This window comes from Crocodylus siamensis, chromosome 1 (genome assembly GCF_052110815.1).
Source record: "Crocodylus siamensis isolate JL-2025a chromosome 1, ASM5211081v1, whole genome shotgun sequence".
Lineage (NCBI taxonomy): Eukaryota > Metazoa > Chordata > Crocodylia > Crocodylidae > Crocodylus > Crocodylus siamensis.
This window is the reverse complement of record NC_143395.1, coordinates 24,301,135-24,327,059: the sequence shown is the minus strand read 5'-3', so window position 1 is coordinate 24,327,059 and position 25,925 is coordinate 24,301,135. Positions and strand designations below refer to the sequence as shown.

Here is a 25,925-nt window from a genome sequence, read left to right as displayed (position 1 = left end):
TTTTGAGTTCTCTTGCTGCCCTCAGGTTTCTGCCTTTAAAAAAATTAACTGTGCATATCCCTTTCTGGGAGCTGAGGTACCTTTAGAGCTCATTTGGGTGCCAGACAGACAATCTAGAAGAGAGGTTTCACCCCTGGACAGTGCTGCAGTCATTTGGGATCAGATAAGACAAGCATTCAGCACACTTAAGCCTTTTTGATAGTTTTCCTGTCCCTTCTTCCACAGCCACAAAAGTCACTGAACCATTTCCATCAAGCCATCTGCGCTAAGAAGCATTTACCCTGGTGAGATTTGTTATGACAAACCAAAGGAACAAGCTAAATATCAAGAATGATTTAAGACCAGCTTATGTGTAAAGTCAAAGCACACTGCAAGAGTAGGCATCTTTGAATGAAGCTCATCCATCTTATTAAGAGGAGGACAAAAGAAGGGATGATTCATTCTTATCCTACTAGTGAATTATTCTATAGGAGTGGGCAATTATTTGGGCCCAAGCACCACATGGGGAGTTTTGGTGAATTGGCACAGTGGCTGGGGGGAGGGAAGAGGGAGGGGGTGCTGACCCAGCCTGTGGCACCTCAACAAAACTCCCCATGGGGCTCCAGGGGGGTGCGGAGCAGTATTCAAGAGCAGGAGGGGTGGGCGAGGCTGGGATCACTGGGTTGTAGGACAGTGACAGCTCCGGGGGCTGTGGGGTGTGGGTGTGCATGTGTATGTGTGGGAGGGGGCCTGCCTTGGTGCTAAGTCCTGGGAGCCTGCCATAGGTTGGGGTGGGGAGGGGCAGGAGGCACATGTAGTACTGAAGCCAAATCCCCACGCACTGGGGCAGGATCCATCCAGCTGATGCTGCCCACCTACCCAGGGTGGTGCAGTATGGCAGGGGCAAAAATCAGGAACAGCTTCCACCAGGACTGTCTGCAGTGCAGCTACAACCAGGTGCTGCTCTGCTTCCCCTGCCTCCAGCAGTGGCTCCTGCCCCTTTCATGCTGCACCATGCCACTCTTGGCAGGCGGGTGGGCAGCTTCAGTTGAGCATCTCCAGGGGAAGGTGGCTGGGAGCCACCACTGGCTCAGGCAGGAGCCACCCTGCTGAAGCTGCTCCCCTGAAGTGATGCAGCGCAGTGCAGCAGGGGCAAGATCAGGAGCAGGAGCCACTGCTGGAGGTGGGGGAGGAGAGCAGCACCGAGCGGCAGCTGCACCAGGAACAGACCCATGAAGCCGCGCACACTGGCTGGGGCTGAGCTGTGGGTGCTGGTGGGAGCCGGGCCTGGGCTGCCCCAGTGCATGCAGGTGTGGCTTGACCCCACATGGAGCACTGCAGTGGCAGTCACAGACCAGATACAGTCCCCTGGCAGGTCGGATCCAGCCTGTATTTTGCCCACTCCTTTTCTATAGTGAAACTACAAATAAGGATGTGCTTTCAGTTGCATTCAGCAATATTTTGATCTATATTTAGTGTCTGAATAGAGAAGATTGAATAAGAAACACAAAAGCTTTCCCAAATAGATGCAGAAAACCTATTACGTGTAGCTGAAACTGGATAAAAATATTAAGGTTGCCAAGAACAGAGATCTTCCATTTCCTCAAGCAAGAGTATGACATGACAGAACAGAAACCGACGCCGCTTTCTCTATTCTACCTTGCTGTCCGCTCCTGCTTTTCTATCCAAATTACTGCTCTTCTAGAATTCCCAACAACTCCATGCCATCCGTACTTTTTCTTTGCCTAACCTCAGCTTCTGCGTATGAAACTTGCTAGGATTTGTACGTCAGATCAGTCAAGGAAGTGTCAGGAGAAATTAATCTAAACTGAACATGGTTTGGGGCATGTATTGAACTTGGGAACAAATACGAAGAAAAGCAGTCCTTATAAATAACCTTATCAAAGAGGCACCAGTCCTTCAGCAAATAAACAAAAATTCGGTTGCTTTTGCTTACTGTGTCCAGTTTGATTTTTTTGCTGTTATTGTTCACTGAAGGAAATATTTAATTGATGCAAAATGAAGGCAGTCAGGTTTATCACTACTCAGAGTAGACTCCCTCCATGAGATTTTCCGAAAGGAAGGTAGAAACCTTGGGCCCAGGTTCGCAGTCAGAACCATGGACTATGCATGCCCCTGGCAGCTGGGGGGGCACAGCGGTGCTGGTGGCAGCAGGAGCGCGGTGGTGGTAAGTGGGGAGCTCCCGCAAATGCCGCCAGTGCTGGCGGTGGCAGTGGGGGACAAGCAGCAACTGCTCACAGGCATTGCCAACAGTGTCTGTGGCATGTTTCACAGGGGGTGCAGCGCCATACTCAGGGGGTGCACGTGTACCCACATGCACCCCTTACATGTTGCCAATGGTCAGAACATTGCAAAATTAAAGACCAACTGCACTAGCTGCCTCTGAGAGTTGCACATATTCCATATCTAGCAGATGATCAGCCTATGTACTTGTATTCCATTACTATCACTGAATACTTCTTTATCAGGCCCATCCGGGTTATCAGGGACTCAACATTTTTGGAAATGAGGCCACTTTAGACAGCCATTTTTTGGCCCCTACATCAACATTTAAGAGTCTGTCTAGATGTACAACCTTATCTTCAAAATGGACAAACAGCACTGGATCCCAGTTCCAATGTTTTTTATTGGCCTCAGTGGGGGCTGCTAGATGCACATAACTTTTCATAGTCAGGCTGCTTTAGACCTGGTCTTACACCTGTTACAATCACTGGCAAAGGTCCCATTGTGTTCACTGGTACAACACCAGGCTCCAGATGCATGCCTAAGGTTCAGCTGCTAAGTCTCTATGTCTGAAAGTGAGTTTGGGGCAGGGGTGCTTAAAACTGCCAGCTTGCAGACCAGATCCAGCCCCCGAGGCTTGTCACATGTACATGGGGAACCCTGAAGGCCATGACCCTGCATCATAAATCAAGCATGCAGGCCCTGAACCTAGTGCATGGGGACCCAATTCCAGCATGTGGGGTCTCATCTGGCCTACAGACTGGCCCCATATCATTTATCTTAGCTGTGGAGCCAAGAAGTTGATCCCCACTAGTTCAGGGCATCTGTGGATGCCTAATAAGTACTGAATGGGAATTAGCAGGATGAGGACAGGCCTACTGAAGGAGAAGGGTGCCTGTGGAGACGGAAGAGTAATACAAGCAGTGGGTTGCTTCCTTGAGGGACACAGCTATGGGATAGATGTGGGGAATAGTTTAAGGAGTGTGAGGCTTCCTCAGCCAGGCAAAGGGTTTTGAAACCCGAAAGCTTGCTAAGAAAAAATGTTTCCAACTATTTAAGTTGGCCTAATAAAAAATATCAGATTCACCCAAAGAACCTTGTCCGCCTAGGTGCCTTTTGAAAAGCCTAGGTGACAGTTTTTCCATCAAAGAGTTTAAAAGTGCTGTGACTATTCAAATATGTACCTTTACACTGTGAGCCACAGGAAACAAATTGTTTACTGGTGTGTCTATGTGTGCACATGCACGCACGCACACACATACACACACACACTCACACTGAGTGAGCAAACTAGCAAACATTTTGAAAACATAACACGCTTTTACTAGGTTCCTTGTTCCATTACTTTTTTTTCTAAATGATAAAATATACATATATGCTTATTAGGCAACAACTGGTGAAACTGATCTCCTTTCCTATTTCTTCTAAACTTACCTTACTGGTCCATTTTTAAAGAACCTGGTCAGTTAAAGTAAAGTTTGTTTGCTACACATCTGAATGCTTTCTACTCCCAAACATTAATAGATAGATGCTACTTTCCATTTAACTCCCTTATTTTCCATACGTGTGTGTTTGGTTTTATTCCAGCTCTTTGGGAAAGTTACAATTTTAACTCTCTACCTAGCAAACAAAGCAGGTAGGCTGCAACGATTCCAAATGTTGGACATAGTTGTCATGCAGAAAACTCAGAAATGCTACCAGATCCTTAGCTCCATTATTCTTTACTTCTGACATAGGCAATTTTCAGCAATAAAATTTAGCAGGCAATGGATTTGTGTGGAACTCAGTTAACTTCAGACTTTAAAGAAAAGGCTGGGGGGGGGGGGGGAGGTGAGCTGTGTGGGAAGCTCCCCTGTGAAGTTGCTACTAGCTTTGCCTTGATGCATTGTTGCAAGAATAATGGTTTCTATAGTAGCAATAATGACACATAAGCTTTCTGACTTCCCTCTACTCACCTAGGTGATCTTTACAAGGGTTGAGGAAGTCCACAAAAGCAGTACAAAATGTGGTCTTATTGTTTATGTTGCACAGGTTAACCACATGTTACAGGAACTGTGAGCTCAGGCATGAACTTCAAGACTAAGACTGAAAGCTAGCTTGAAGATGGCTCTTTACCCTAGCTAGAAGTCCTTCTGATGACTTATAAAACAGAAGTATTCTAACACATGCATTTTTATTTCACTGACCATGTAAAAATTCTGTTAGCAACAGAAGACAACTGATCTAAATAAAGTTTGAAACTATCTTTTTTTTTTGTAATTACCAAGCCTGGGTTGCAAGTGGAAAGCTGTTAACTAGATAGTACTGAACTAGCTTAAGCACAACATTCGGTGCGGTGTACTACGTTTAAGTCTTTGTTTGGAGAGTCAGGTATAAATGCAATGTAAGAGTATGATACTTTGTAAATTTTGGGATATCCATTCACCAAATTATATATACACAATTCTGCCCCCATATCAACAATCAAGGTAATAGGGGTTCAAAAACGCTGCTTCACCTCAGCCTTCTTATACCTCCCAATGACCTTGGTTTGGCCACCTTCAACAAGGTTCAAGGAAAGCCAGCAGAAGGGCTTGAATAAGCAAGCAGAGCAGAGGCATTAAATTTAGGAACAAAAGCGTTGTCAATTTCAACGCTAGACAAAAAACACACCGCTCAACAGCATCTCAAATATCAGGCTCACTGAACTTTACTCTGTCACCTTGAGTGGGAACGTGCGTTTCCCTGGGGACAAATGTGTGTAAGCACATCCTTATATTGCAGCTAGTTGTCTCCGGGGAATGCCCCTGCACACGTGCTCTGGCCTGCAAATTACCCCAGGTGGGGCAGGGGAAGCTGGGGCCCACTCCTGGGGCCCTGGGGACCTGCTGGGGCTGCAGTAGTGGTGATCCAGGCACACAGAGCCTGATCAGAAGCTGAAGCATGGCTCTGGCCAGCTGGGCTGCAGTTTTGGGTGGCATGTGCACAGTGCTGCTTTTTTTTATTTTTGCGCTCCACCCCCTTTAAGATCCCAGGGGTTTCCTGTATCTAATTTTGCCCCCATGGGGGACCAGTTCACATGCACTGTTTGTGTTTTGCAGTGAAGCACCACAAAGCACACATTCCTGCTAATGGGGATCATGGCCACAGTTTCAGAAAGAAAAAAGTCTGGGAAGAGGTTGATTAAGCATCTACTTCTAAAGTTTCTAAAGCATACAGATACTTGCAGCTGTGACTTTCAGACAGTTTCATAGTTCATGGCTTTAGCTGTCAGTCTCTACCCAAATAAAGCTTCCAGTTTAGTCAAAAGGATATTTCTTATGTGAGGGCTGCAGGATCTGACCAGATGTGGGAACCAATTCAGTTGGGATTTTCAAGAGCACTCTGTGGGCACATCCCCATGAGTGCACACATGCGTTTCCCTGGGGACATATTTGTAACACTGCTAGCTGTCCCTAGGGAGGGCCCCTGCATGCATTCTGGCATGTGGCAAGTTGCGGTGAGGTAGGAAAGGCTAGGGCCAGTACCTGGGCTGGCCCCAGAAACCTTACCCAAGGTCCTGGAGTCCCCCTGGGAGTGCAGTGGTAGTGATCCAGGCATGCAGAGCCTGGCCAGGAGCTGGAGCATGGCTCTGTCTGGCCAGGCTCTGGTTTCAGGTAGCATACGCTGCTCCCTGTGTACCACTCTCTTTGCACTTAAACAACAAGACAGACAAGACAAAACAAAACAAAAAAGCAAAATAAAAACAAAAAAACAGGATTTCCCGGTATTTAAATTTTGCCACCATGCTGCAAATATACAGTGCAGCAAACCAATTTACGTATGCCACATGCATTTTGCAGCACCTCAGAAGCCTTTGAGGTGCTGCAAGCCGCACATTTCCACTCATGGGAACGCAGCCTGTTGAGCTAACTTTGCTGCCATTAAGGGACAATGGAGTTAATAAAAATTTTAATGGGAGCAGGCACAGTTAGACTAATGCTAAGAGAGCTTTTAAAATTTCAGCCTTAATCGTGTCTAGAGTTGCTGTGCCCATCTCCACAATTCAGTTGTAAATTGCTCTTTCCTACAAAATGGGCATCATTTACAGACAGGTTCTTTAAAAAAAAAGAACCAACCAAACAAAGAGTCTTCATCGCTTCATCATTTAAGTATTGATGCCAAGTTACTTGTCAGTGGGCCTGTATGATGGTACTTCTACAGTATTAAAACCAACTAATTTACAATTTTAGAAACTCCCTCATAACAAATATGCTTTTTTTCAACTGTTATGGACAACAGAAATATATTTGAACTGTAAACAGCAGAGGGTTGCTATGGTGTGATCTTTTGCTCAAACGCTATTTAGTATTTAGCTCTTTGTGCTACCAAGGATAACCACAGTGGAATCCACAAAGCCCAAAGTACAGAAGCGAACCAAACTGTGTTAAACATGGCTCAACAAAGTCCTTATTTTCAGAAAAATAATTTGACCTTGCCGGACCAACGAGGAAGGTATGTACAAACAAGTTCTCTTTGCTACTGTGGGGTTTTTTTGGGGGGTGGGTTGGAGGGGTTGTATTGTTTTTTGTTTTTATTTTTTTAAGTTTGCACACAAAGGGAATAGGCTACTCATGTTAGAATATACTTTCCAAACAAATATTTGCCATGTGTCAGGTTAGAAAAAAAAATTATAGAACCAGAGCTATGTGGGCAGAACAGAGGTAGCGATATGACTGATTTTTACATTTACTTTACACGAATGTATGGTTGCCAGCATTTCATTGAAATTTAACAGTGCCATTAAGACTTGGCACAATCTGAAAGTTTCTGCAGTCGCAATCAGCAATACTTCTGCTGCACTACCAGCTAGACAAAGCCTTGGCTAGATGATCTAGTTGGGAATGGTCCTGCTTTGAGTAGGTGGTTGGACTAGATGACCTCCTGAAGTCCTTCCAACCCAAATTTTCTATAATTCTATAAAAATGTAGCAGTGGTACTCATGGTGAGTTTGAGGTTTCAAAGCAACCATTTTTCACAAGAGTACAAGAGTAAGGCATCTCTGAAATATCCTCATCCTGTAGCTAGAAAGAAGCAAAATAGTTTTCCGTTTTTAGACTGTGCTTGTTCTAGATGTAAAATGCAAGAAAGATGCTGCTTCTCAGTTATGCTCATTAATTGATAAGAGGGTATATGTCAATAAAACCAGATATACAGAAGTACAGCGAATATATTTCATTCATTTAATTTCAGACACCCAGGTTTTCAGGATAGTCCTATAACATTGGTTGAATTAAAGACTGGTACTTTAAAAGTTAGTAAGGAAGTTGCTTCTAATGACAACTGGTGATTTGACTCGTGCAGAAAGAAGCATTTAATTCTATGAGGAGTTGCACTAATAATGTAAAGAGCTGAATTTTCTCTTTCTTTACTATCACATGAAAAAAAACTCAAGTGTGCCAAAAATTTGTTAGACAGAAACCTGATAGGAACTAACAGAACAGACATATTATGTAAATAGAAAATACTGCCATGTTTTCTTGCATACAACATCCCCTGAAATAAAGGGAATGGCAATGTCTCTCCACCTGGAAACTGATTTACTCTCTGCACATTAGACTAAACTGCAAAGATTGAATCTATTCCGGCTTGGCCTTTCTGAATGTCTGTCCCCAGCCCAAGGCTGGGTCTCTGATTCTGAGAAGAGCTAGAGTCTCCAAGCCTTTAAAATAGGAGGAGAGAGACTAGGAGCAGCTAGCAGACTGCAAGATTGCCCTAAGAGAGGTTAGCTGGATTAGTGAAACACATCAAGACCATTAAAAAGGACAGACTATTCATACCTCTGGAGAGAAGATCAATGAGCCATTAAATCAACAGGCTCCCTCAGCTGCCTAAATAGTAATGCAACAGCTGTACTGCGGAACAGGAATCAAAGTAGGGTGCTTCTATTCTGGGCAGAAAATCAGCTTCCCCACTTAATGCACAAACCCCAATTTTAGGGGGGCTGATTTTTTTGGAAAAAGGTGTTGTATGTAAGAAAATACGGTATTTTCCTCTTCCTGTGCAGAACTAAAGAAATAAGCTTCTTCTCTTCTGTAACACCTCCTGAATTGCCTTTTTCCTCCACTGATTCCTCATTAAAAACAGTAATCCATTTCAACTGAAAACACTAAGTAATTTGAGCTATTTAACAACAGACCACATCCAACAAGATGTGAAATACCCTTAGTTCCCCTTTATGCAGAGGTAAAAGTATGCTGTACAGGCAGGATCAGGCCTCATAACATCCATTAGTATTGAATGTGAATTTCTGGCCTTCTGAACTCAGTGGGAGCTGCTCCAGGAATTTTTAAAGCCATAATTTTACTCTAACGACGATACGTTCATTCCAACCAAAAAGAATCAAAACCAAAGTTTATTGCTGTGTTACCAGGGGCTGTACTGAGATTTACTTAGAGCTTTTTCATTGTGTAAGTAAAGAAAAAGAAGAAGAAATGTGAAACAGGAGTTCTGTTCATATTTCAGAGCAATCATAATAATTGGGATATTAATAATAATCTAATGAAGGGTTTTCCTCCAACAGGCAGACTGGGACAATACTTAAATGATATATTTTATATATCAGTGTCATCATCTTGGGCTTATGAAATAAATTTAAGAATGTCTGAAACAGGAATGTTCCAAAGACAGATAGGCTAATACCCAATACCTCCAATTATTACAATTTAAAACATTAAATGCCATCTTTTGCCATTTACAGCTTTTCCCTCCCCCCCACCTTTTTTTTTTTTTTTTTTAAAGCATGGCAAATTTCTCTCAGGCTTCATTTCTATAGGATTTTATTTTTAATTTTGGAAACCTCTTACATTTTCTAAGACTGTTTCTACAATGCTAATTTTTGGGTCAAAGTTGAGCTGTATTACCAATACAAAGTGAAATTGCCACTGCCCTCCTTGCTACTGCTGGGAGCCCATCAATGCCCTGGCAATGCACCCCTTGCCTGCCCCACAGCAGTGAGGGTCACAACCCCACTGGCCCCACTGCTCCAGGGTGGACAGGGGACACTTTGCCAGGGCAGTATGGGGCTTGCAGCAGCAAAGAGCTGCCCTGCCTGGTCCCGCTGCACCAGGTCCTGCCCGCTGGGCTGCACAGGCCCCGATCAAGGGCAGCAGGATGGAGAACCTAAGCCAGCAGTAGGCAGCCCACCCTCACCCCATGCATAGATCTGGGGGTATGGGTCCCCCTTCCCTCTCCAGTAGTGTGTGCAGCAGTGAGGAGCCAGCATCCCCTGTCCCTGAGACAAGCCACCCATGGCCCCATCCCGCTCCCTGCCCGGGCCCTGCAGCTGTGCATTCCCACCTGGGCACCATGCCCCAGGCACCGCTTGGCTGGGCAGCAGCCCCAGCCCTGCCCAACTTCCTGCCTATGGGGACTTCAATCTTCCCATCCCCCTCAATTTACCTGTAGGAGCTACTCTCCAGGCTGCCTGGCATCATGTGTATATACATGCACATGGTGCCCCCTGCCTGACCACCATCCTCCTATTCCCTTCAGCCTCTTGTTGCAGGCTGGACCTCTGCTAGTCTGCAGAGAGCTCTATGCAAAAGTACAAAATCTGCATGTTTCTCCATTAAAATTAAAAACCCATGTTTTTCCTCAGGTAAAAAGAGATATCCACATTTTTTTCTGTTTTTCCATGGGAAATGGAAAACCTGGATTCCTTGTTATGAGTTCAGGGCACAGTCACTTACTTCCTAAATAAATCTCATGGACCAGTAATGAATGTACGCTGGACATAAGGTTAGACAAAGGTATTATGGATCCAAATGAGACCACTGGACCACGTGGTCCAGTGTCTTATCAACAGGACACACTGTCAAAGGGTGCAAGGAACTCCACAATTATTGAAAACTTGCATGGTGAAAGAGCTTCCTCCTGACTCCCAATATTTAGAGTTAGTTCAGCTTATGCCCTGAACTGTGAGGATTTTACATGACAATCTGCAGGCTTAACAAGCAAATTGTACATATATCATATTAGCAGGAAAATATAGTGGAAACATTAAAGAGCTTTGCTATAGAACAAATAAAATTTATGGTCTACATTTTTAAATTTAGTTTCCTAAATTTCAACTCCTAAATTGATATTTAGGTTCCTAAAGAAACGTTTTACAACATAACCGGCTAGTGAAAAGAGCTATAAACAGGTTGCTTGAAAATTAAAATAAAACCTCGTATACAGCTGAAATATACTTCACAATGCAACCGTCCAACATGAATACTACACCACACAGAAAGAGAAACAATGGGAGAGGTACCAATACAAATCAGATTATCTGTAGTACATCTGAAGTAGATCTCCTCTCAGCTGGTGTAATTTGAACACCTGCCAGTTTGTAGTAACTAATTGTGTTAGTGGGTGTAGATTAGACTGCCACTTTACTATAGTTCTGTATTAAATTGATATCAAGTGTAGTCCCTTCAAAACTGGGTGATTATGTTATTCCCGGAACTAATAAAGTTCCCTTAGAATTATTTCAGCAGACCGTGCAGGAGGAAGTGAAAAAATAAAGTAATGTTTCCCTATTATGTAATTGTATTCGCTCCCTCTAATGGTGGGAATATTACTTAGGAAATTATGAGCATCAAGTGCTGAATAATGAAGCCTTGCTGCTCATTCGCAGTCCCTATGCCTTCACAGCCTCTGGGCTGATTTAGTGTCATATGCTTTCTATAGGACATCAACTACAAAGAAAGTTGTTTTCAACTTATGACTACAAAATTCAGTCTTGCAATAGCACAGCAATACAACTGCTCCAGGGCCTTCACCAGTAAGAGTTCACAAGCCACTATGCTGCCTGTTATTTCACACACACTCTAAAATTCTCTGTCCTTAAGTTAAGGCTACCCAACCAGCAGCCCACAAGGGATTAAGTTACAGCTCCTGAGTTTCTGCTTGCCTGCTGCTTCCCCCCGTCACTCTGGCTGCAGGGCTCCCTCTCCCTCCTTTGGTTTTCACCACCTGCCCCTACCCCAACATGGCACAAGACCAGCTGTGCGTGAGCCCGAGGCTGCACACAGTGCAGCGGGGCAGACATGGTGCAGCAGTGGAGGGGGCATGGGTGCCTAAGGCAGCGGTGGGGGAGGGTACAGGCATGTGCAGGTAGGTGCACAATGGGGCAGGTGGAGTAAGGGCACGAGTGCATAGTACAGGAGGAGGAGGTTTCTGTGTGGTACAGGAGGGGGCTAAGGTGGGAAACAGTATGCAGCCCAGGGCAAAGGCTCTAGCTCACCCCAGTGTGGCCCATGGAGTTGCAGCCCCTAGCCACTTATTACTGAAAGCAATGCTGTTCAGCTTGTAAGGGACTGTAGCATACCTGCGGGGTCCACCATCTCCCCATGTCCGATCCACCTGCCAGCTCTTACCCGGACCTGTCTCACCTCCAGTCTCTCATCTGCCATGAAATTAGTGTTATCTTGGTTTGTTGGAAAGGCAGTCCCTGGCGCTAGGGGTAATCTTACTGGCTTCTTCCACACTCATCTCTGGCTTCCCAGCTAGTTCCACCCCACCTGGGGCCTGTGCTCTCCCCTCGGGCATTTCCGTTTTAAGAACCGCTCCATCCAGCTTCCAAGCACATATTGAGCTTTGGCTGTTACAGCCTTGGTTCCCTTTTTCCTCGGACTGTACCCTCAGTCTTAGCTCATGGTCTAAGACTTCAGCTCCCAGCAATGGCTCTGACTTGGCAGCACCCCACCTAGGGCTCCAGTTGTACCCCACCAGGCTCAGCCCCTCTGGAAGGCCAGGGCTGACTGGGCTCAACATAGATGAGCTATGTTGCAGTCCTGCAGAGAAGGCCCGGGGGGGTTCAGTAGACCATAAGTGAATATGAACTCTTGTTACAAAAAAGGTAAACAACATGCTAGGTGCTATTAGCAGCAATGCCACTTGCAAGTCAAGGGAAGTGATTCTTCTAGTCTATTCAGTGCTGATAAGGCCTCACCTGGTGTAGTGCATCTAGTTTTGGGCCCCACACTTCAGGAACGATGTGAACAGATTGGAAAGAGCTCAGCACAGAGCAACAGCAATGATTAGGGGCCTAAGAAGCAGAGTTATGAGGAAAGGCTGAAAGAACAGGGTTATTTAATCTGGAAAAAAACAGATTTTATAACAGCCTTGAAATACTTGAAGGGTATAAACCACCAATTTCTAGTATCCCAGAGGGCACTGCTCCCAGGTGGACCAGCTATCATGATTCTGCTGCCCTGGACACCTACAGCTGGGAACAACTGGGCAACAGGTGAATGAGGATGGGAGTGGAAAGGGATGAAGAGGGGTAGAAGAGCCAGGGGGAATGGGTGGAGAGCTGCTAGGCTGCTGTCCCCTCTGCCCCACAAATTGCCCCCCTTGGTTATGTTGCAAAAAGCGGTTCGTTTCTCTGGAGGCTTGCAAAAATCACAGACACACAGTCATCAGTCGGCACAAAAGGTTGTATTTGTTTGCAAACAAGGTCAGAGTGGGGCATTGATGCCCAAATCAGCTTCTGACAAACTAATTGTGTTTGCAAGCAGAATTTATCTTCTCCCTCCTGAGCACGTGTGCAGACACCGGAACTCTTACAGCTACTTCCGTTTCATACAAGCATACATGTAGTTACATCATTACATACATCGCATGTATAGTATAATTAGCTACTTAAGTATGCAGGGCGGAGAGGTAAATATGCATCAGCTCATTAAGCATGCCCACACTACAACAGTTCGCCAAAAGTTCATACCCCAAGGCCACGGTCAATTGAATTCCAGCTTCTGCAATCAGCATGAGAAAGGCTAAGGCGGGTGAGGGGGAGAAAGGAGCCTTGGGCGGTATTTCTTTCTTATCAGGTGCAAGATGCAAGCTGCGCATTTCTAACAATATTCGATTTCTAACAGTTATATCCTGGAAAGACTCACAGTATGAAGTCTTCAGTCCTCTATTGAACTTTCATTATTTTAACATAGTAGTATTAAAGAATGATGTAGCCAAGATGGCCCAGGAATTATTTAAGAGCAAGGATTTCTTTGGGTGATATCTTTTATTACAGACCAGTTGCACTGTTGAGAGAGAGCTAGACAAGCTTTTGAATGCTCCACATTCTTCATGGCTTCCCCCTTCTTCTCTGGGGACTGAAATGAAGTCAAAGCCTTCTCTTCTATGAGCTCTCTCTCCGATGATATTTCATATGTAAGCAACTTCTCTCAGGTACTACTATAGAATAACATATCCTTTAACTTTTGCATTTATCATCATTATCTCTATTTCTCTTTAGGTCACTTCCATTGCTGCCTCAATAGCTACTGTTGTCTTCTCTTCTTAGCCCCTACCCTTACAGAAAAAAGGGACACCCCTGTCTAAACTTCCCTAACTACTCCCACACAAACTTGCATTTCTCAGTTTTGGTCACTGGGCTCCTCTTGCCTTTGGGCTTTTAAGTTTTTTGCCTGTTGTCCATCCATGTTTCTCATTTAAGCTTGGCAGTTAACTGCCCATAAACCATAGTCTAAGTGTGAAGGCGATGAAGGGTTTCCTCAGAACTTGCAAGCTCAATGAGCGTGTTTGCACTCTTGGGACAAGGATCTGCAGCAGGCTATGCACCCACTGCTTTCTGCTGCAATTACTGACGTAGCAAATTCTTCTCTGCAAATCGTCTAGAACTGTGGCTCTCAACATTTTTAGACTCAAGGCACAAGGAAAATGACAGCTGTTACCAGATTTGCCCATCACTTTGGGGTACACTCATTTATTAAGGATATGTTTCTAGGGTCTTTGTAATTCTATCAATGTGCTGCTTGTGTGTACTGGTGTTTCTATACGGAGCTGTATATCTCCCTTCTGCAAGTCCTCACCCCCAGTGGAGTTATTTTGCAGCACTCGGTTTCAATGGGGCTGGGTTCCTTCAGTCACCAAATCAGTCATACACGCGCGAACACACGCAGATTAACGTGACACACCTGACCCGGCTGGGTTGATCAACATGGACAGGCTGACACCCTCCTTTGCCAGGAATCAGTTCATTAAGGTAACAATACACTGCAGGCAGTCACAAGGACACAGGTAAACAGAATACCTCTGAATCCAACTGAGTGTCCAGCTGACACCCTCATGGGCCAGCATTCAGTTCATTAGGGCACAACTGAGCCAAACTGGGTCAATACAGTTCATTAGGGCACAAGCTGATCCCCTTATGTGTTTCAAACTCAGCATGTCCCAATCTTTTACCCTAACTGTCCTAACAGTAGTAGCCTCTTAATGAGCAGACCCCACAGATTTTCATTGTAAATCCAGCAAGCTGGGTGCCAGGACTCCCTCGGGAACACAGCTAATAGTTTTGACTTGTTTTGACTATAGAAACATAACTGAGCAATATTTCTTTTGCAAAGAACTCGGACCACAACTGGTTAGAGTGTTTTAACACTGTGGATTCCTATTTGAAATGGATTTCCTATTTGGATTCCTATAGATTCCTATTCTATAGCACCCTGGTTGGGAATCACTGTTCTAGAAAAACACTAGAGGTAACTGAGTTGGTCTAATAAAAGGTATCAGATTTACCAAAAGAACCTTGTCTGCCTAGAGATAATTGAGAACTTACCTGTCTTTTATGAATTTTTTTTTCAGTGAAAAATGCTTATCAATTGAAACCAGGGTTTTCACACACATGTATGTTGTGGTTTCAGCAGGAAAATTTCTCTAATTTTAATCCTTTAGAGTTCTACAGTCCTAAAATGGAAATAACTCTACCTTCCTGTCCAGCCCAAATAACCTGGTGGGAAGACGGACTCTCTGGGAAGATGAGAGGTATGAGGGCCACAGGAACTTTCTATGTGAGATCTGTGAGTCCCTACAGTTCTGATATTCCTCGCCATGGTGTTAGTTTGGGGCATTGACCACCTGCAGCAACCCAGAAAACTTTGTCCATGGATGGTCATAGCTCACACCCATGCTCTGTAATTTCTGCTGTTATTAGGTCAAAGGCGCTCCTGATCCTCGCAGACCTTAGGACTAATGCGGTTAAGGCTGACCAATTTCTGTCCCCAATGGCTCATAAGAAAGTTATGTAGCTAGCATGTCTAGCTACTTTTGACTTCTCAGCCCAAATGACTAAGGTTGAATGAGAGGCATCTTTGGCAAAAATCCAGAAGGAGGCTTGAACTCATACCTTTGAAGCCATAGTGAAAAGCTTTAACCATTCTGCTTCTATGCCCTTCTGTTCAGTTGATAAAGCTCCAGTTCTCAGTGACCCCATATAGGGTATGCACATCTGTTTTACAGATGGGTCAGCTGAGGCATAATGCAATTCAGTGACAAATTCTAGCTCCCACTGCCAGGCTCTGAACTGCAGAAAACACAGCAGAAAACATTTAGGAATATTTTGGATTTAGAAAAATGTATGCATTCTGCAGTGGCGTACAGGCATGGGCCTGGGGTGTGGGCACTGGCTGGGCCCTCCAGGGATTACGCGGTCCCCTGGCAGCACTTCTGGTTTTGCTGCCAGCATTTCCAGGCTCTGCCACTGGGGGACCCCCCAGCTTGGTGATTGGTCATGGATGGGGGGGAGGGGAGGGCGCAAAGGCAAGCATTGGCCCCTGAACGCCAGAAACACACAGTACGCCATTGGCATCCTGCCTATTTGTACAGGAAACTATCCCAAAAAAACTTTAGTGGTAGGAGAGGGTGAGAAAGAAAAAGGTGTGAGAAATGACCTGGTTTGCAATGAATGGGACCTGTCAGTGCTGTCAGTTTGAGATTTAAGCAAATACAAAGCACTAGCTAGCAAAATAAGAAGGTGGCAGAAGGTCTGCCTGGGACAAACAAGTTCACATGGTCGGTCACACTGCCCTTGTCAACTCTTCGGGAAGTGGCAGTGCACACCCCAAAGAACAAGACAGCAGAGGCACTTTTGAGAGGACTTGGTGCCACTCACTTCCAGTCCACAGCTGCAGACAGTATGAAGAAGAGGAACACTGAAATGTTCATCCAATATCATCAACAGATGCGCGCACTCCACAACAACAGCTCCTCTTTCCCCACCCTTTGCCTCAGAGTGCAATCTAGGGTCTGGCAACACTTCCCACCCCTTAAGTGGTTATTGGGGGTGGGAGGAAAGCCTGGCAAGGGCTGCTGCCCCCTCCCCTTCCAAGCACACCCTGGCTGGGGACAGTGCAGGCCAGGGTGGGGGTTTAAACACCTCCCTAATCATAAAGACCTGCCAGGGCCTGGCCACTTCCCCCTCAGCTCAGCCCCATGGAAGCGAAGGGAGGGCTTGCTTTAGTACTCACTGGCTTCTAGCCTGAGCCAATGCAGGCATATGCCTGCATTTCCTGAATACAAAAGTGAATGCCTAACCACTTGCAAATCAGTTCAATCTATCCAGGTTAGACTAACCTGCAAAGATTGAATCAATTCAGGTTCGGGCTTTTTAAATATATGTACTTACCCTTGGGGTATCAAATAAGAGTCTCACCAACTTTGACACAGCTCAGCCTGAACACAAGGATCCAGCACTGCAGTTCTGTATACAGGATCAGGACCTTAGGTTGGAAAGAATTTTTTTTAATTCCATATCCCAGTACATTCTGACTTTTCACAAGTGGACTTCATAATAATCTTCATTCCTTCCCTACGCCCATAGTCCAAATTCTGTACTGATATTATTTTCCGTCTGCAGTAGAAAAATTAAATTATTTTTTGTATTTTTCAAGTGATTTTCATTAAATATTAAAGAAGAGATGCTTTCTAATTAGTAAGTTCTTACTCTTCCTATAAAATCAGTGCAGGTTCCCTCTTCTCATTCCATCACCATTAGGCGATGAAGATCCCAGTGACAAATTCACCAACTAAAATGATCTCTATGAAATGCAGATCAGAAATTGCTGCTGGATCAATAAAGCAGACGCTGTTTAAAAAAATACATTTCTTCTCACTACTATGTAGTTTAAATGGTCATTTTGGAGAAACTTACGTACTAGAAGTAAGACAATGCATGTTACAGTTTATTGGTTTAAGTTCTGCATAACTTAAACGACAATACCCTCTTGTGGTCAAGTTAAAATTACCTGTAGGGAAAAAACAATATTTTTTTTTTTAGGGAAAAAGCACTTCACATACATTTGATTTTTCCAGTAATATTTTACTGTTCAAATCACTACTTGTTGGATATCTATTAATAAAGAACATAATTTAAAATCTTCCTAGGAATTAATTATACTGGCAAAATCTAGATACAGGACTGCTGAAGGAACCACATTCAACAGACTCCTGAGTCATTTATAAAAATCTCCCCCCTTCCCCAGCCAAAAATACATAGGCATATTAAAATCAGGTCACATTAAAATTCATAGCATATCAAGCCCCAGAAAACATCACTATAACCCTATAAAGAGTGCCACAAAAGGAAACACATGATATGTCAGTCAGTCATCTCCTTCTACAGGGCTGTCCACTGCTTAGCAATCATAAACATTACAAAGGCGTGTAATAACTGGGGGAAAATAGGGCACTGTTTGCAAGCATTCCTCTAAGACACCATTTTTGTTAAATGACAACTGAATGATTTGGGCATGCAGCAAGAAATTTCAGAACAATATCCAAAACAGGATCCTGAAAACTCAGCCTGCTACATATTAATGGTATATAGCTACTTCCTTTTATGACTTCCGAACCCTGTTCTCCCAGTCCTATACACTGGGCACGTCTACATGAGAAGCTGACTGTTCAGTAGCCTGATACTACTGTGCAATAGCATCATGTAGCAAAAACTGTGCCGAGACCCTACTGTGCAGCAGTATTAGGCTACTGCCCATTAGCATCTCTTAAAAGGCATTTGCATAGGCTCCTGTGCAGTAACTCAGGGTACTGTGCATTCATTTGGTACTTGCCTATACAATGGTGGTCTGCTAGCCAAACCAAAAAAAAAAAAAAGAAGAAAAACTTATTTGGGGTCAACCACAAACACTTATTTTTTTTTTGTTTTTTCCCAGAAAAGACAAATCGCCAACGAACCCTAAACTTAATTTGATCTGAAATGAAATATTTTGTTTTGCTTTCAGTTTTTTCACCCTTTTAAAAAATTAATCTTTTTGTAAGTTTCAAAACAAGAACATTTAGAAATTAAAAATTGATTTTTTTAAGTGAAACAATCTGACTTTCTGAAATTGTTCATTTTTTAACACCACTCACTGAATTAATATTTGTGTATACCATGAGCCCTCCCCCCCATCTTAGTTTTCATCCAGTAAAACTATTCAGTAGGGGAAATATACAGTGAGTTCAATTTACCAGGCAAATAAGGCAGGAGGCAGTTGTATGTTTTCAGTCTCCAGTTAAGTGTATTAGCCACAGCATGTCCAGGGGTTTATAGCAGCCAGTGTCCTATTTTCTCAAAAAGCTGTAAGAAAGTAATATCAGCTCTCCAGAACAGATTATCAATTGTCCAGGGCTGCTACTCAGTTGTTTTCTTTCTTCGGCCTAAAATTTAGAGGCTTTCCAAAGTGTAAAACTAAGGCTGATTCACAGAAGGACCTTATTTGAAAGTAGATTTGGAGTACTGAAGCTGTGATGATCCAGAAAATATTCAAGAAGTTTCTTGGGTAATATCTTTTATTGGACTAGTTAGGAGAGATATTAGAAAAAACATGTAGACACAAAATGAACTTCCTCAGGTCTGGGAAAGAAGTCCTTGCTTATTTTAAAGAAAAGGCAACTCTGTCTTAAGAAGAGTAGTACAAAGTCAAGATCCCAATAGCTGCTTCCATTAGTTTCTACTCCCTTATCAATGAATATTCATGAGCCAGCCTGGTTTCCAATGGCAACAGTAAACACACTGAGGAAACCAGCAGTCATCAGGGGGTTTATTTCTGCTGCACAAACAGAACAAAAGCCTAACCCTGACAAACTCAACATCATTCTCTGCAGCAGACTGCTACTAGCTCAGCACCTATCCTGGGGACTGGGAAAGCAACAGGGAGCGTGGTCTCAACTGCACCCAACGCTGACTTGTCTCTCAAGCTGAGCATTAGGATTTGCTGTTTACAGCCAGGATCTTTATTCTTCTAACAAGTGTTCTTTGCAAAATTCTTGCTATAGTGAAGCTACTAGTAGAAAGTGCTGCTTAACCAAAGGGGAAATAAAAATAGTACACAGGCGCAGAGGGAGCTGTCCTCTTACTTGCACTTTCCAAGGATCAGAGGAGAGAAAGCAGTGGGGTGGATGGTTCTGGCAAGCATCTCCTCTTAACCTACCTAGTGGTGACACCATCTTATGTAAGAGCAGATACACACACAATGGGGAGCAGATCGCCCGGATTCAGAAACACCTCAGCTGGGTACCAGCTATCAGCAACTAAATCATTGGTGGAACTGGCCTCATCCTCATCTTCATCTCCTGCTTTCAGCAGCACCCAGCTTGGAAGAGCTGTTACAGCCACCAAGGCAGCCCGGGCCCGGGAGGAAGAACGAGGAGCCCTGCTGCAGGACCAGGTTCGACAGGACAAGATTTGGAGGGAGTTTGTGGAGGCCGAATGGAGGGGAAGAAAGAGTTGGTAAGTACTTTGAGTCCAACATCACATTCCCCTCTTAACAGTGCTACTGCAGTTCCCCACAGAGCAAGGGCCTAATGCAAAGTTCGATATATCAGTGGAAAGACTTGCACTACATAGGCTTTTTATGAGCCTGTGAATCCAGCTGCTGCTAAGACCACATTTCTCCCATTTTCTTCTTTTTTCAAACACGCACAAGTAAAGTATCTCCTGGCATGTCAGGCTGGAGCTGTAATGGAGGTGCAAAGGGACAGCATGCTGGATACTGCTCAGCTTTATGTGGAGTTCCACAGAGCCAGGCTGTCGTGACGCATTTGTAATTTATCACAGAGAGTGATATTATTGCTTGTCCTCTATTACTTGGAAATGGCTGAAATGGAGCCTGGACAGCCTGTCCCGCCAAAAATTACTGTATTTCAAATCCGTAAATCTCTTGCATGTCACAATCCCATATGCAGACATACACACAGGGAAAGTCCCATTGTTACTAATACATCAGCAGGGTGTTCAGCACATGCAGGTCATAAACTATGCTTTGACAGGCGGTATACACTGCTGAGAACCAGGCATTAAGATGCCTCTCAGAATATCTGAATTCAAATCTCTGATGTGCAACATAAACAGGCTGGTTACAAGAACATCTGTTGTAAAACCAAGGTTGGCTTGAGTTGTAATTGTATGCCAGCCTTACCCAGCTACCAGGGAGGAAGGAGAGGAGAAGGCGCTCAGATGGATTTAATAGGAATGAGGAAATACAACTTCTGGTAATTTATCTTACTCCTCAGCTTCTTGGAGTAAGTAAAAACCATGTCAGTATTTCTTTTTTCAGTGACCTACTTTTAATTTTTTTTGTTATCTCTCCTAGAGGCAGAGCTGAAAGAAATATTACCAGCTGTTCCAGATCCACCCCCGCCACCTTCTACATACATATACACGAGTGCACTCATGTACACACACACACACAGAGCACTTAGGATAAGAGAAGTCCTTTGCCTGCTAGTGGCCTGACAACAAAACCAGACTGCAAGTGAATGGGTTAAATTGCAGAGGCCCAAGCTTTACTCTACTGCTAGTACCTCCGGATACAGATATAGTATATATGCCCAGAGCAATGGAGACCCAGTCATAATTGGGGCCTCTCTCAGTACAGGAATGCAAATACATATCATTATCATTCCTATTATAGTATTTATCATTGTTGTTTTATCAATGCCATAATAGCACTTTCCCTCCATAGCTGTTGTAGCACCTTACAGAAAGGTAAACTGTCTCCATTTTCAAGATGCAGAAACTCAGCACAGTCTGTAAAGGGATGTGTCCAGAGTTATACGGCAAGTTGGTAGCGGAGCCAGACAACAGAATCCGGTTCTTGATTATCAGTACTAGGCTTGTAGCTCTACTGCTGGCTGCACAAAACATTGTTGCAGGTAGTTGCCCTTACTTGCTCATACAGCTTGGTCTAGGTCTATATTAGAGGCTTCTGCCAGCATAGCTGGGTTGGCCCATACCAAGGAGCCCAGGGTCAGAAAGACTTCCAGAGTCATGGAGACTAGGCCTCAAATACAGAAACAGGAGCAGAGACCAGATTCTAGGCCTTCTGCTACTTCAGCTGAGTGGCCAAGCCACTTGGCTACAGAATCATGCTCCAAGAGAAGGCATAAACCTGATATCTGTGCTGGCAATAACCCCTAGTTACTGTGTAGGCATAGTAATACCAGCAAAATTACACTTGTACCAGTGTGGCTTTTTCACTTTAGAGAGGATGCTTGGGGGGAGGGGCTGGGCAGGGGAGAGGTGGGTGGAAGAGGAAACAGTCATAAATTTCAGGGCTTTATTGTAGTGTTTCCAACAACTCTTGGAATGGGATTTTTATCACAAATCTGAAAAACTGGTCCTGAATCAGCATCAGGTTGATGTAAAAATCACGATTCGTTTCTTTGGAGGCTCATGAATATTAATGATCCTTCAGGCATACATTGTTGGTGATACAAAAGGTATATATTTGCAAATAGGGTCAGAGAGAGAAGACAAAAGATCAAACCCTCTGCCCGCAGGGAACACTTCTCAGCAGGCTTTTATCCCCTCTCTCCTGAGCACGTGTACAGAAGCAGGAACTCTTACAATTCATTTCCGGTTCATACAAACATATATGAAATGACGTCACGTCATACATCGCATGTGTATTATAATTAACTACTTAAGTATGCGGGGCGGATAGGCTTATATGTATTAGTTAATTGCGCTTGCTCAGAAAGTACTTTAGGTTACAAGAAGTTCAAACTCAAGGACAAGATAGCAATTATTCTTATCTACCCTGAGAAATGTAGGGGGCATGAAAGGAAGTGTGATTTAGTGTAACAAAGAGATAGTAAATTTGCAGAACAAAGAGAGAGTGATACCTTAATACAAAGAGCCCTTAGTAGTTTTTTTTTTCTCTTCAATCTCCAACCCCCCTTCTTCCACCAAGGAGACAGGGAGAGCTAGCAGCTGTGCTGTTCTAACAACACTATTGATAATGCATTTTTAATAATATTTCTAACAAGGTAATGTCTATCAAGAGGACACATCTGCACATTGCCTGGCATCACATGAATGCAGCTCTACTGCTTCTGATGCAGGCGGTAACTGTCCCTTAAAAGACCAGATTCCCTTGTCTGCCATGCTGTATTAAAGCATCTACACTAGCTGGCACCAGAAGTGGCAAAGTGCTTGTTTCATTGCCTGGCTGTAGAACATCCAGGACAGTGTCCCATATTTTGCCTCCACAATGTTGCTCACTTCAGATGAGCATGATATAAGAACTTGAATGATTAGCTTGCAATTAAGTTGAATGCAAATTAAAAATTGGATTCATTCTAAGATGAAATTGTAGCTTGGTTCTAAAAAAAGATTGTATTATAATGGTCAGGTCCTGTGACTTAGTAAAAGAACCTGGCATTATGAGAGAAGACAAAGGGAGAGAGAGAGGGGAGGAGAAAAACAGCCTCCAAAATATGGTCTATATTAAAAGGCAAAGACACTATTGTCATTATCTATTCCTGTGGAATGAACAGTGTTTCCTCATAACATACAAGTAGAAACTCTTCTTTTTATTATTCAATACGCATACTGTCTCTTACTATGCATTTGTACACTGGGACTGGGGTCTTCCATTAACACACCCTTCTCTTCAGGAAGACACACACAGGAATGGCAAGCATTTAGCACTCAAAAACTGGCCAATCCTGACACTGTGTCTGCTCAATTCTCTTTTAGAAAGAAAAACCAAAAAGTAATGGATTGTTTAAAATAAAACTGCAACCAACAAAGAACAGTGATTCTGAGATACAGCATTCAGTTGATTTACAAAAATAGAATATAACAAATAAAGTGCCTAATAGGCTCACATCACTAAAGTAAAAATCTTGAGTTCTATTTCCAGGTACCAAAATTGGAGTTTCCTGAAGGACTACGACCCATTGGTAAGTTAGAGATAAACTACTAAGTGTAACACAAGTTCTCTTTTGGTTTGTAACAGTTTGAAGTAGGCAAACTTTTTAAATTGAAACACTCTTGAACGTAATTTGTCAAATGCTTTAAGATTAAGAGCTGGGAGTAAATATGAGATGTGAAGCGCCAGTCATCTGCTATATATGTGCTAAACAGATGAAATGCAACATGTGGGTTCCAGTTCTCTTTTAAATAATTAACAAAACCCATAAGCGGGTAAGCTTTTAAAACAGGCTTGTCTAAGACATGGCCCGCGGGCTGCCATGCGGCCCGCCAAGCCGTTTTCTGAGGCCTGAGGTGCTGTGGGAAACGAAAGTAAACACTGTTTACTTTTATTCCCACCCTTTGTCCCTCCCCCAGCCCCTCAGCAGCTTCCTAATGGACCACGTCGGCTTGACGTTACTGACACAGTGCGGCTCCTCCCCTCCCCCCTCATTTCATGGTGTCCCTTCCTAGCCCTGCCCCTCCCTTCCTCATTTGCATGCTAGCCCCGCCCTGCGCTGGTCCCCGCTGGCTGCGTGGGCTGGAGCAGGTCACGGTGCAGTGGGCGGGAGTGGGGGGTGCAGATGCTGGCGTGGAAGGATGCTGCCACTGCTGCTGTGGCTGTGAGGGTGGGAAGCTGGCACCACTCCCGCCTCCCCCCGCACCCGCAGACATTGCGCTGGGGGTGGTGAGCCACGGGCCCTGGGGAGGGAGGGAGCCCTGCCAGTTGGGCTTGGGCTGCCCTGGGGGAGAGGGAACAGGGGGGAGACCCTGTACATCCTGCACCCCCCTGTAGGGTCCCCACATGTCCCTCTGGCTGCTAAGCCTAGGCGCACAGGTGTGGAAGCATCCTTGAGGCCACCCAGGTGGCAGGGAGGACACAGGGTCAGGTGGTGCCCCTTGACCCCTGTGCCCCCAGGCCGTGGCCAGACTGGGCAGGCTGCGCAAACACCTGCTGCTGCCAGCCCACTGGGTGATAAAAAGTTCATGATCCAGCCCCACATTCAAAAAAGTTAGACACCCCTGATTTAAAAGGAAGCTGAAACATAAAAAAAAAAAAAAAAGAAAAAACATCACTGCCACAATATGGCCACGTTCCCTTTTGACTGATAGCCTGTGAAATGTTGAAGTCAATGAATTTTCCTGGAATGTCTTGCTTCCGTGAAAGTCAATAGTAAAAAACAACAACATTGATTTCAAATGGGGACAGTAAGTCCTGATTGCAAACAGAATCGTGTATTTGAAGGGGAGGGGAGGGGAGGGGAGGGGAGGGGAGGGGAGGAGAGGGGGGCAGGTATTTTTACAAATGTGCATCCCAATTATTTTGGTCCCAGTCCTACAGCCCTTCTGGATTACTCCTCACTGGAATAACTGAAACCTCCTTACTGGAATCATTGGGAAACTGCCTACATAAAGTCACAGGACTACCCCTCCCTTTTATACTTTAAGATAATGAATGACAACACAATTAAAAAGCAGACAATTCAATGAGACAATCTGAAACTGCCTTCTGATGAAAGCTGTGCATAAAATGCTGGGTACTCAATTTAATATTTAGAAAAACTATCCTCTCTTTGCTCTGTTGGAGAAGATCATTGTTTGGGATTTTTATTCCTTTCAACAGAGAATAAGGGTCAGTCTTCTCAGAACATGATTGGATTCTCCTTGATTTCAATTAATTATAATTAATTGTACTGCATCTACACAGCATGTTCACGTACATTTACTGAATAAGACATAGGAGAAAATTTCCAAAATTCTTAATAATTTTTCCAAAGTGATTTGGGCACTGCAAAGCTGAAGTCTCTTTTGAAAATGGAATATATGTGTTTTTGAAAACATAATCTGTAACACTCTTTTTATTTATGTTACCTAGGGCAAGAAAAAGGAGCAGAAACCACTACCAAAATATGTATCTGTGTTTTCTGAAACTATCCCCAACACCACCAACCAGACTATCGGCAGCAGAATGAACACTGAATTGGGCAGGATGCTAGTGAACTTGGATTACTTCATCAACAGTGGAGGACGAAAGAAGAAACTTGAAAATGAGCTTCAGCCTTCTTAGTGGTAGAAAGAAGATGCTACCAACATTTTTTTGCAAGAATCCATATTAAGGAATGTAGCAGGTGGAATGATAATGCATCAAATGTTTCCCAAAAAGACTGGTATCATTGCTCCACATGACATTTTTTCAAGAGTAAAAATGGACCTTGTTCCTGAAAGCCTTTTGAGGAAGTTCTGTTTTCACTTTGGGGGAGAGGTCAAAGCAGATCAACATATGTATTGTTAAGACTACAGGGCCCAATCTTGTTCCTATCACAGTCAAATGGTAATTTTGTCATTAATTTTAGAGGGAACAGGAGCCAGAATGCATCTTCTGCTGAATGTTTGTATCTGCTGAGAACAAATAACATAGGGAGATCCTAAAATAACTAAAGATGATCACAACATCTTGCAGAATCATATTCCTTTTTTAATTTTGAAAAATCATTGGGCTGTAGAGTGGTAAGTTGCTGTTTTCTGTCTACTAATTTTAACAGGGAGCTGGGGACTGAACAGTGTACAGGAGAGACCAGTTCATAGAAAACTGATAGGCTGCAGGAACCCAGTGCAGAACCAGAGGCTCTGCAGTAAGGCAATAGGGCAGAATACTTATTATGGTGCTGGCAGCACACCAAGAATACCATAGGACAGAGTT

The 25,925-nt window shown here is 43.9% G+C and overlaps 1 protein-coding gene across 1 annotated transcript; it reads left to right on the top strand.

Moving 5' to 3' along the window:
- Window positions 1-19,499: 19,499 nt before the first annotated feature.
- Window positions 19,500-25,593, top strand: CIMIP5 (ciliary microtubule inner protein 5). Its single transcript, XM_090031370.1, has 3 exons — window positions 19,500-19,756; window positions 23,175-23,214; window positions 25,101-25,593. The coding sequence occupies exons 1-3, from the start codon at window positions 19,500-19,502 to the stop codon at window positions 25,290-25,292; spliced, it is 489 nt and encodes a 162-aa protein (XP_089887496.1). The 3' UTR covers window positions 25,293-25,593.
- The last annotated feature ends 332 nt before the right edge of the window (window positions 25,594-25,925 follow it).

Coding starts and splice junctions, on each gene's coding strand:
- CIMIP5 (XM_090031370.1), top strand. CDS start 19,500: ATGGGGAGCAGATCGCCCGGATTCAGAAACACCTCAGCTGGGTACCAG. Junction 19,757..23,174: donor TGGAGGGGAAGAAAGAGTTG/GTAAGTACTTTG, acceptor TTCTATTTCCAG/GTACCAAAATTGGAGTTTCC. Junction 23,215..25,100: donor TGAAGGACTACGACCCATTG/GTAAGTTAGAGA, acceptor TATGTTACCTAG/GGCAAGAAAAAGGAGCAGAA.